Genomic DNA, 11,236 nt, shown 5'->3' with positions numbered 1-11,236 from the left:
TAACTTAATTGGTAAAGGGATGGATATCTAGTTAAGTGCTGGCGCCACCCACTAGAGGGGATATTCAGTGGCATTAACTGAGTAAGTGTTGCTTAATATTCTCTCAAGGCCTGATCAACTCCAGTCAACTGGATGAGAAGTTTTCTTAGGTTAACTGGCTTTGAATATCGACCCCCTCAGTTTTTTATTATCACAAAATAAATGATTTTGGACTAAGAAAGATAGTTAGTTTTGTTATTTCTGAATGCCACCTCAAGCAAATGTTGCACTCTTGAAAGATCGGAAATACATTAATGTAATGACATGTACTTATCAGAGCAAGCTTGTAAGTAATTGTGAACAAATATGTAAAATGGCAGTAGTCATGTAATCTGCATGTAAAACTGTATGGTTTCATGCTTTATAGTCCTTGTTCAGTATTTCAGGATCAAACTGTGTTAGCAATACTTTCCCACCGGTCGTTGTGGATGAATGAGAAGCTGCCTTATTCTTTCTCCTGGATTTGCTCTGTGTTACACTGATTATTAAAAAAAATGTACTGCTTGTAAATTGTAATAAAAAATGAATAAAACGTTTTCCTATGCGTTTTGAAAGTGCAGTTCTTGTATTAAGTATTTTGGAAAAATAGAACAGTGCACAACACATCGGATAGGTTTCTTTCTCACGTTCAAATGTCTCAGCATTTGTGATGACTAGAGTTTCAGCGATGGTGAGCTGTGATGCTACAGTGGTGATTATGTCATCAAGCATCAAAGCCCCTGGACGGCCGAAATTTCTTTCTGGCACAGTGAAGCAGCACCAGATAACTGGCATTTACTGAGTCTGTTTTTCATCAGAAATATGCAAATTTGTTGTGGGAAAAATTGGAATATATAAAATGAGCTCATGTGTATAAGTTCCTTGTCGTATATGTGATAAGCGCTTTCTTTTCATATGTGATGGGCTACAAATACTGTGTGGAACCGTAAAGTAAAATCCCATAGATTGTGCAGTTTATTCATAAAAATACAATGCGCCTTTAAATTTGGCGACTGAGAGTTTCCATTTTTTTTTCTGAACAAATGCCTGTATTTGATTATTTGATTTATTTATTTTTATTTCTTTCACAGCTGATACCAGGAAGTACTTTTAATATAATTCTAAATAATATTTTGAAGAAAGCTCCCAACAATTGAAAATACCACATTCTAAAATTTCATTGTGTTGTTGCATTAAAAGCCTGTATGAGTTAGTTTGCTTGCTTTTAAGCAGTCATGGCTTTATTTCTATTTGGGGTATTCGAGAGGTATGTTGCACAGTATTTCTTTATTTTACCCATTGCATTTGTAGACCGAATTTGCATTCCGACGATTTTTTAATTGTAGGCAAACCAACCCCTTTGTTTCCTTTTCTTTCCTTGTTTTTCCTCTGGACCATATCATTTTCTTTGTCAGTACGGGCTCCAGGTGGCGTTGCTCCGTAAGAGGTATGGGGTTTTTTTTGTGTGTGTTGTGACCAGGCATCTGAAACAGCAGGTGGTGCCAGCCGTCAGATGCAAGGTTGAGAAGCCGATCCCTGCGCTGCGAGGAGCTACGATCGGCGCTCTGCTCCCCCGCTCGCGTTCAGTAGCTCTGGGAAGCCGCCGACTGCAGACGGGCAGAGTGTTCAGCACCATAGACAGCGACCAGCACTGCGAGAAGTCTGGCATTAGAAACAGCTTCTTCAACAGTAAGTACCCGGCCACAGCGCTCTGCTTAATGTTTGGCCAGCATTTGTCGTCACTGCCATGTCAGCTTTTTGTATAGTGTCTCCAAGCAGTTTATGAAACACCAAGGAGTGGAAATAGATGATTACGGTTCCAAGGAACGGATACGTTTCAATGGCCGCTAATGGTCTTTTTCAGATTTTTCTTTTCATGTTCATTCTTATAATGAACTCGCATGCAAAAACTTCTTTCAGCAATAATATGTAACAATAATCCAAACAGTTGATTAATGAGGCCATGAATAGCAGCATTTTAGGGTTTCCCTTTATTTATTTATTTATATATTTTTACTGTTATGTACTTGAAAATATCACAAAGGGAGAGTGCTTTAAAGAAAAAATCAGTCGGACATTTGTGGGTTTGCAAGACTGTAAATCCATCTGTTGTTCATTTGCTCTTTATGTTCTGCTTTATTTTTTCTTTTTGCACATACAATCTTCAGACTGGATTGTCTGAAAATGAAAACAAAAGTTCATTAGTATTCATATCTTGTGCACCTAAATCTGGCAGATAAAGCAGGACTGAGAGTGATATACATGACTGAATTGAACGTATCTGCAGACGAGTAAATACATATCTGTGCTTCCCATATCATTTTGCTACCATTCTGACATCCGCTATTTTGATTTATTTAAGGTCTGGAAAGTGAGGTACAAGAATGGTGAAGCTGGGGAGTAATTTGAATGACAAGAACAGCAAACAGCCTCCTAGTGAGGATGGGTTTCAGACGGTTCCTCTGATCACACCCTTGGATGTGAATCATCTGCAGTTCCCTGCTCCAGAAAAGGTGAAGGATAGAAGGCTGCAAGACCAGTGTTTCTGCTCTTTTTCCATTCTATCAAGTATTGCGTGGTTATTTTTTTTTTTTTGGTGCTGAATGTTATAGATGTTGAGATAACGATAAACAATGCACTAATCAAAAGTAATAATAATGGATTTTAATGTCAGGCTGCGTGTGTCACGTGATAGTAGTGTACACCAGACATATAAAGAATTCATTATACATAGCAACTGGAATTTTGTTTGGTAATTTATTATATTGCTCTGTAAAATAATGAAATAGAAACAAATTATTCTTTCATAGATTTTTGGCCTAATGGTTTCCTTCTGCTTCCATAGGCATCCAGCATAGTTAGAACTGGGAGTGGGATTTGGCACAACTACCTGGAAATTTTGACTCTTTTATAAACCCTCCCTTCTTACCTAGTCCAATCATTAAGTGAAGTCCTCCACCAGGGACCCACACATCAGGAGTCCCTCCAGAACACTGAAAGCTTGGGCCCTAAGTCCAGGTACTAGATGTTGCTGTTGCAGTATGACTAAGATTCCCCCTTCTGTCCCTCTACTATATTCCCAGCTATCTGGGGAATGGAGGACCTGACCTAGAAATCGATCTTTAAGTCCTTTGCATGGAACAGAGTGCAGCATTGGCATCGACAGTCACCACCCTCATTTTAGGAACTGTGCCAGGAATAATCGTAGGGCTGGCGTTTCCTGGGGTTTGAGAAGGAAAGGATAAAAGGATTTGTTCTTTGCCTTCAGGCCAATGATGTGTAACTTTGAAGTGCAAAATCCTTTTAGTAACTTTCCTAATCAGATATATTTGAGAGGTACTGATATTGCCATCTTCCATCTGTCTTTACTGTCTAAATCCATGCATCAGTAATTTCATCTCATGTGGTTCTTCTATAGTGAATTTGCATTAAAATGATATAATAAGGGAATTCTAATATAAAGTCACAATAGAAGCACAAATGGATTGCAGAAACCACATTATCCTTTGTTTAGCAGCATTTCCATTCATTTACTGATACCATGGTTGGACTAACTGACCTGACCCCATTTGTGTAGGATGGATAGAATATTTCTGTCCTTACCTACACACTCAAGTCATTTCTGGAGGGGGAGGGTGCTTTTATAAGGAGCTGCCTAGTTAAATAACCTGTTATAAAATACAGGCTAATGTGAAAATACGTGTGCAAGTTTCATGGTAAATACTTTCACTGTGGGTTTGCACAGGAAGGGAACATGGGTAGAGTCTACGCTTACACACATAGATTATAACATTACTTGGGGGGTCCTTGTACTAAGGTGCGCTGAAAAATGGCTTGTGGTAGTGTAGGCACGGGTTTTGGGCACGCGTAGAATCATTTTTCAGTGAATCTGTAAGAAATGCCTTTTTAAAATTTTTGCCAAAAATGGATGTGTGGCAAAATCAAAATTGCTGCGCATCCATTTTGGGCGTGTGACCTTACCACCAGCCATTGACCTAGCGGTAGAGTCTCATGCGGTAACCGGGCAGTAATGACCTACACGCGCCAAATGCCACTTGGTGCATGTCCGTTACACACAGCCTAAAGTAATGATTTTTCAGTTGTGTGTATTGGATGTGCGCCAAAAATGAAATTACCACAAGAGCCACGTGGTAAGTCCATTTTTGCACGCATTGGGCACACATAGAGCCTTACGCAGCTTAGTAAAAGGGCCCCTTAGTTTTCATGTGTACTGTTTGTGCAGCACGTATGTGCTAAGATTTACACCAACCCCAGAGCTGGTGTAATTTACAAAATCAAGCAGGCACATATTGATTTATAAAATAGATGCATAAAAACATGTGTTAACTAGATACAACTTTATAAAATTACCTCTTTTTGTGCAAACATATTCAAACATATTTAGAAAGTTTAAACATTCTGTTCTACAAGGTTTGGTTGCCATACAGAACTGTAAAGGAACATGGCACATTAGTTTGGCTTTTGTCTTGGTGATTGAATCCTTTTTGCCATAACTTGTCCATATGTTAAGACGTAACTTCTAGGCTTTTATTCCTTGTTTTGTGATTACACTGGATGTGCTTTCTATGGTTATGTTTGTATAGCAAATCTTTGTTGTTTTGCTTGATTGCAAGATCTCTTGAAATCAAAGTAGTGTGCTTATATGTTTTTCTGTTGCTTAGACTTGACTCCGTACTTTTTGCCATCCAGTTTTCACCAGACATGTAGAATGTGTAGCTTCTATTTTCCTATTTTTCCCTTGCATTCCCTTCTATACACAAGAGTAAGACAAGGACTGTATCAGCTGCCTGCAGCCAAAAAAATAGGATGCAGTTACCTTCAAAGTTACTCTTGTTTGCCACTAGGTGTCTCCACAGGAGCAGCATATGAGTGAACCTTTCTCCCTACCCCTTCCATTATCACAGTCACCCTTCTAGCATTAATGTTAAGAGTCAAATGAAGATGTTCTTTTTGACAGTGTGGGCAACTAACCACTAAGCCTTTGGGTGTTCTTAATTATTATTGAGTTGTTTTTTTGTTTGGGGGGGGGGAGGGTTGGATTTAGCTCATGGTTTTTCAGTAGCAGCTCAAAGACGTGTTACATTCAGCTACTGTAGGTGTTTTCTTAACCCCAGAGGACTTACAATTTAAGTTTATACCTGAAGCAATAGAGGGTTAAGTGACTTGCCCAAGATCACAAGAAGTGAGTGGGATTTGAATCCTGGCTTCCCTGGTTCTCAGCCAGTGGTGTAGCCACAGGTGGGCCTGGGCCCACCCGCTTAGGGCTCAGGCCCACCCAACAGTAGCACACGTTTAGAGGTAGCTGGTGGGGATCCCATGCACTGCCAGCTGAAGACTTCCCACTGATGATAATGAAAACACTACTCTCCATGATACCAGCACCTGTGCATGCTCAGTTTTCAAAGCATGCCTGCTGTGCTAAGGTGGAAAGAAGTGTTTTCCCATCAGCTGAGATATTTGTTTGGTGGTGGTGGTGGTGGTGGGGGAAGGGGGGGGGAGAACACTTGGTGCCCACCCACTTCTTGCCTAGACCCACCCAAAATCTGTTGTCTGTCTATGCCCCTGTTCTCAGCTTACTGCTCTAACCACTGAAGTTACTTTATGATATTGATACTTTTTTTTTTTTTTTTAGTTACATTTTCCCACTCATGGCAGGCTCAATGCGGCTTACATATACAGGTACTTATTTGTACCTGGGAGGGTTAAGTGACGCCCAGAGTCACAAGGAGCTGAAGTGGGAATTGAACTCAATTCCTCAGTTCCCCAGGACCAGAGTCCACCAACACCCTAACCACTAGGCCCTCCTCCACTCATACTTCCTTTGCTTGGAAAAGTTCTTTGAATTTCTGCTCTTGAACTGCCACATAGGAGGCAATTCATTAAGAAGTGGCCACTTTCCTTCTCAATTTAAATATTTTGTCCTTCCTTTTTACACACCAGTGTGTTGCATCAGGAAAGGCAAAATGTTGTGACTGTGTGCAAAGAAAGAATTGCAGACAATGCACTAAAGTGTGGTAAGACATGATAACATCAACATGGGTCATGCTAAGTATAATGGGGCCATGGCAGTTAACACACGCAGTAGCCTGCGGTAAATTAGTATGACTCTTTTTTCCGTGGGTTACTGCACTTAAGTGAACAGACTTTTAATTTGTTTTATTGTTGCTTCATTCTTTGTAAATTTATGGGTGTAAATTTAGTATGCATTCACTTATGGTTTCAGATTACTTTGGGTTGAAAGGTTCCATGTGTTTGCACAGGGCTACATGGAGGTCCATAACCGAATGGGGCGCCCAAGTTTTCCTGGGGCCGTCCTCGCAGGGCGGCTCCGTGAAGGGGCGGGGAAACTCGTATTATCGAAACAAGATTGGCGTCCATCTTTCGTTTTGATAATACGGTCGGGGACGCCCAAATCTCAACATTTAGGTCGACCTTAGAGATGGTCGTCTTTAGAGATGGTCATCCCTGGTTTTCGGTCATAATGGAAACCGAGGACGCCCATCTCAGAAATGACCAAATCCAAGTCATTTGGTCATGGGAGGAGCCAGCATTCGTAGTGCACTGGTCCCCCTGACATGCCAGGACATCAACCGGGCACCCTGGGGGACACTGCAGTGGACTTCACAAATTGCTCCCAGGTGCATAGCTCCCTTACCTTGGGTGCTGAGCCCCCCAAACCCCCCAAACCCCACTCCCCATAACTGCACACCACTACCATAGCCCTAAAGGGTGAAGGGGGGCACCTAGATGTGGGTACAGTGGGTTTCGGGTGGGTTTTGAATGGCTCACATTTACCAGCACAAGTGTAACAGGTAGGGGGGATGGGCCTGGGTCCGCCTGCCTGAAGTGCACTGCACCCACTAAAACTGCTCCAGGGACTTGCATACTGCTGTCATGGAGCTGGGTATGACATTTGAGGCTGGCATAGAGGATGGCAAAAAAAAAAATGTAAATTTTTTTAGGGTGGGAGGGGGTTGGTGACCACTGGGGGAGTAAGGGGAAGTCATCCCCGATTCCCTCTGGTGGTCATCTGGTCAATTTGGGCACCTTTTTGAGGCTTGGTCGTGAAAATAAATGGACCAAGTAAAGTCGGCCAAATGCTCGTTAGGGATGGCCTTCTTTTTTCCATTATCGGCCGAGGACGCTCATGTCTTAAGCACGCCCCAGTCCTGCCTTCGCTACGCCTCTGACATGCCCCCGAGAACTTTGGTCATCCCCATGACGGATTGCAGTTGAGGGCGCCCAAAATCGGCTTTTGATTATGCCGATTTGGTGACCCTGAGAGATGGATGCTCATCTCCCGATTTGTGTCGGAAGATGGGTGCCCTTCTCTTTCGAAAATGCACCTGAAAGCCTTTCACCTTCTCTGCATTCCTCAGAGCCTTGGCACTTTCATTCAAAAGCAAGGGTCTCTGGCCTGATTATCCTTTGAATCCTACTATGCCTAAATAATACTTATCATTCACTGACCTCCTAAGGTGGCGCATGACATTTTTTGGAATCTCTGTTGATCTTTCTGTTGAGATTTGTTGTAGATTAAAACGAAAACTCTCCAAGAAAAAAGTCTCTACCAAATTGCATCAAACTACATCAAAAACCAAAGCCAACAGTAAACTTGGCAAAACTAATACATTTAAAATAAATGGGGACTTCTGAAACAGAGGGAACTTCTGCAAGACTCTGCACTAAGCCGAACTTTCAAACTGCTCGTTATTCCTCTTTTTTTTATCAATCATAGGTCCCAACAGACTAATTTTTATATGTTGTTCCAATACAATAAAACAGTCTCTAAAATGCTAGGTGTGCTTATCTCTAAGTCGCAATGCCATCATAGTTTCTGTGGATCTGGGCGTGCTAACTTTTGCAGTGACTTGTATGTGAATCCATTGAGGCAACTTGTTATTAGGAAAGTGGAATTGCTTTCTTGTCAGGTACCCATTGTTTTCTAATGCAGCCGGGTGGATGCACCCATTTCATCTACCTTCCTTTACAATATTTTACATTCTGATCTCGCTTTAAGATTTTGGAAAATAAGAGAAATAAGACGACGTTTGTTGCTAACAGAAACTGCTTGGTTGCTTAGCAACCAGTCCAAAGGCTTCAAAGTTTCATCTATCATCTTGTGAAGCTGCTTTGCGGCACATGGCAGGATCCACATGACTCGTGCATGAATCTGCTGAGCTGCTGCTATTAGATTTATGGAAAAGAAATTACACTTTCTCTCATGTCTGTAAGAGAATATTACATTTCTTTTCTTTTTTTTTTTTTACCAAGTTTTCTCCAGCTTTTTTGGGCTTCCTGATCAACTGGAGGTAGACTAACTTAGACTATGGTCCCTTAAAGCCATCATTTGCCAGCTTCTTGGCTTTTTTTTTTTACTGCATTCAGTCCTCATTATCAAAAGCAAACACCGGCGCTAGAGGCTGTTAGCGCCATACTAGCACCGACGTTTGCTACCGCCCCATGATTGGAGCCCTTGAGCGTGTGAAACCTTAAGGGCTTGATTCACTAAGACAGACACATTTTTTTGGATCTAGGAGCCAGTCTGAAATTCTAGGAAGCATCAGAAAGGGGAACGTTGATAGATGGATGATGATGGGGCCAAGGGGGATATGTCAAATGAGAGATCTGAGAGTTCTTCCTCCTTCTCCATCTCCATCAGTCTCACTCTCTCTCTCAACCCTTTCCCTTCCATCACAGTCTTCCTCTGTCCCCAGTAGTTTCTCAACTTCCCTTTAAACTTCAACCCCATCTGTAGCAGACTCCATTTCTCCCTCAACCTCACCATCTCTAGCAGTTTAACTCTTTCTCAAACTCTGCTTTTTTCAGTAGTCTATCTTTCTCAACCCCTCCTCCCCCACCCCTATTCCCTACAGCCTCTGCCTGTCAAACTCTTCTGTCTCCAGTAGTCAGCTCCCCCCATCCCTGGCAGTCTTTCTCTTTCAAACTGTCTTGCCCCCCTGAAATGTTTCATGTCATTTCACCACAAACAGGCAACAGTCCTCTTCCTCCTCCAGTCTGATGATGGTGATGACAGCAGCTCTGTTTGGCCTGTCTTTTTAGCCTGCATTGACTTCTGACACTGCCTTTTCTTCAGCCTATGCGAGTGCTGGTGCTGTTGACCTTTTCCTTCCTTTGGCTTGGTCTTCTTCAGCCTGTATAGGTTGCTGCTGCCTCTTCCTCCAACCTTTGTCACATCTGGGTTGTAAAGCACCACAGTTCAGTTTCTGATTACTAGGGCAACCTGGCAGTTTGAGCGCAGCACTAAGGCTTTTCTGCATATGGGAAAACATTTGTGAATTAGGTCCAAAGTCAGGCTTGTAGGTGTTACCATTGAGATTCCCACCTTTCCCTTCCAGGGTCTAGACAGCCTGCTGACCAATGTCTTGTCCCTGAATTGAACTCAGGCCCTCTGCATAGCACTGTGTAGCATTTGCTGATATGCCATCCCATTAATGCTTTCCTTAAAATATAGTTTGCATCTTAGCAAATGGGAATGCCAGCAGGTAAACCAAATATTTTTCCCAAAATCTTTCAAATAATATAATTGTAAAATGCATTTCTAAGTCTGGGAACAGGCATAACAATCTGACTAGCTGATGGATGGGACAGAGAAACCCAGAAACATGGAATGTGTAGCAGAAAAAAAAAAACCCCAGACAGCTTATCTAATCTTGCCATCCTCACCAACTGATCAGCTTTTACACTCACTTCCCTCAGATGTCCTTGGTGGTTGGTCCATGCTTTCTAGAATTCATTTACTGATCTTGTCTCCATCACCGTCACTGGGAGACTGGTCCATTCATCCACCACATTTTGAGTAAAGAATTATTTGTTTAGATTGCTCTTGATTCTACCCCTCACTTCAGTCCTCATTTCCTTTGAAAAAGGCCTGCTTCTGTGTGTGTTTATATCTTGGAGAGATATGGGATAAGTAGATTGTAGGAAAACCTTTGACACAGTTTTGCATAGGTGACTTATAAATAAACTGAGTACTCTCAATATGGGTGACTGACTGGGTTAGAAACTGGTTGAGTAGAAGACGACAAAGGGTAGTGGTAAATGGAATTCATTCTGAGGAAAGGGATGTTACAAGTGATGTGCTGCAAGGATCAGTTCTTGATCTGATTCTTTTTAACATTTTTGTAAGCGATATTGTAGAAGGACTTTCTGGTAAGGTTTGCCTTTTTAGCAGATGATACCAAAATCTGCAATATGGTAGACGCCCTGATGGTATGGATAGCATGAAGAAGGATCTACTGAAGCTTGAAAAATGGTCCAGAATTTGGATGTTAGATTTAATGCTAAAAAGTGCAGGGCCATGCATTTGGGCTGCAAAAATCCAAGGGAGAAGTACAGCATAGGGGGTGAAGTACTTCTGTGCATGAAAGAAGAGTGGGACTTGGGGGTGATCATATCTGGTCATCTTAAGTGGCAAAACAGGTAGAAAAGGTGATAGCAAAAGATAGAAAGATGCTCGGATGCATAGAGAGATGAATGGCCAATGTCTCTGTATAAGTCTATGGTGAGAATTAGTTTAGAGTACATTTCTTATATTCTGCAAATACCTTTTACAGCTCTGTGCAGATCACAAAAAGAAAACTAGGTAGTCCTAGGAATTATATAAAATAATAACACAAATTCATTGCTTTCACTATATATTTTTTTTAATAATGAAGGGGCCCTTTTACTAAATTACATTAAGTACTTATATGTGCTTAACTCCGGAAAAATGGCCTAATGCAGGACTCTTTTACATGTATTGCATTAGCTTTGCTATGTGCATGCACTAACCATGTGGTATTTTTAAAAATTGTTTTTTAGAGGAGGTGTGTGGGGCAGAGAATGGTCGTAGATGCGCATTTCAGCTAGTGTGCTAAAATTAGCGCACACCAACTGAATAATCCCCTGAGTTAATGCAGGAAGTGTGTTACTTTTTTCAGTGGCCATGTTCTAATGTGAACAGTGCACAGCCAGAAAAAGAAATAATTGAAAATGTCCGAATTTATGCCCGTGCTAAAAATGGGCATAGTGCTTGGGAAAGTCCTGCTTTAGTATGCACTGAACCAGTTAACTAGGTGCAGCTTAGTAAAAGAACCCCATAGTTTTCAAACTGTTCTGAAATGTCATGTTGTTAGTCATCACTCTCAACTCTCATTAGGTAGATTATTCCAATTTTTGGCTGCCTGGTAAGTGA

General features: G+C 41.6%; 1 protein-coding gene across 1 annotated transcript in view; it reads left to right on the top strand.

Annotated features, from left to right (window-relative positions):
- The first annotated feature begins 1,620 nt into the window (after positions 1–1,620).
- Positions 1,621–11,236, top strand: part of NSG2 (neuronal vesicle trafficking associated 2) — a 41,291-nt gene continuing 31,675 nt past the window's right edge. Inside the window, exons 1-2 of the mRNA XM_030212789.1 lie at positions 1,621–1,707; positions 2,381–2,531. Of these exons, the coding sequence (XP_030068649.1) occupies positions 2,403–2,531 (129 nt within the window). The 5' untranslated portion in view covers positions 1,621–1,707; positions 2,381–2,402. The remainder of the gene's footprint in view (positions 1,708–2,380; positions 2,532–11,236) is intronic.

Source organism: Microcaecilia unicolor, chromosome 8, assembly GCF_901765095.1.
Source record: "Microcaecilia unicolor chromosome 8, aMicUni1.1, whole genome shotgun sequence".
Classification (NCBI taxonomy): domain Eukaryota; kingdom Metazoa; phylum Chordata; class Amphibia; order Gymnophiona; family Siphonopidae; genus Microcaecilia; species Microcaecilia unicolor.
The sequence above is the reverse complement of the archived record's forward strand: the minus strand, read 5'-3'. Positions and strand labels throughout refer to the sequence as shown.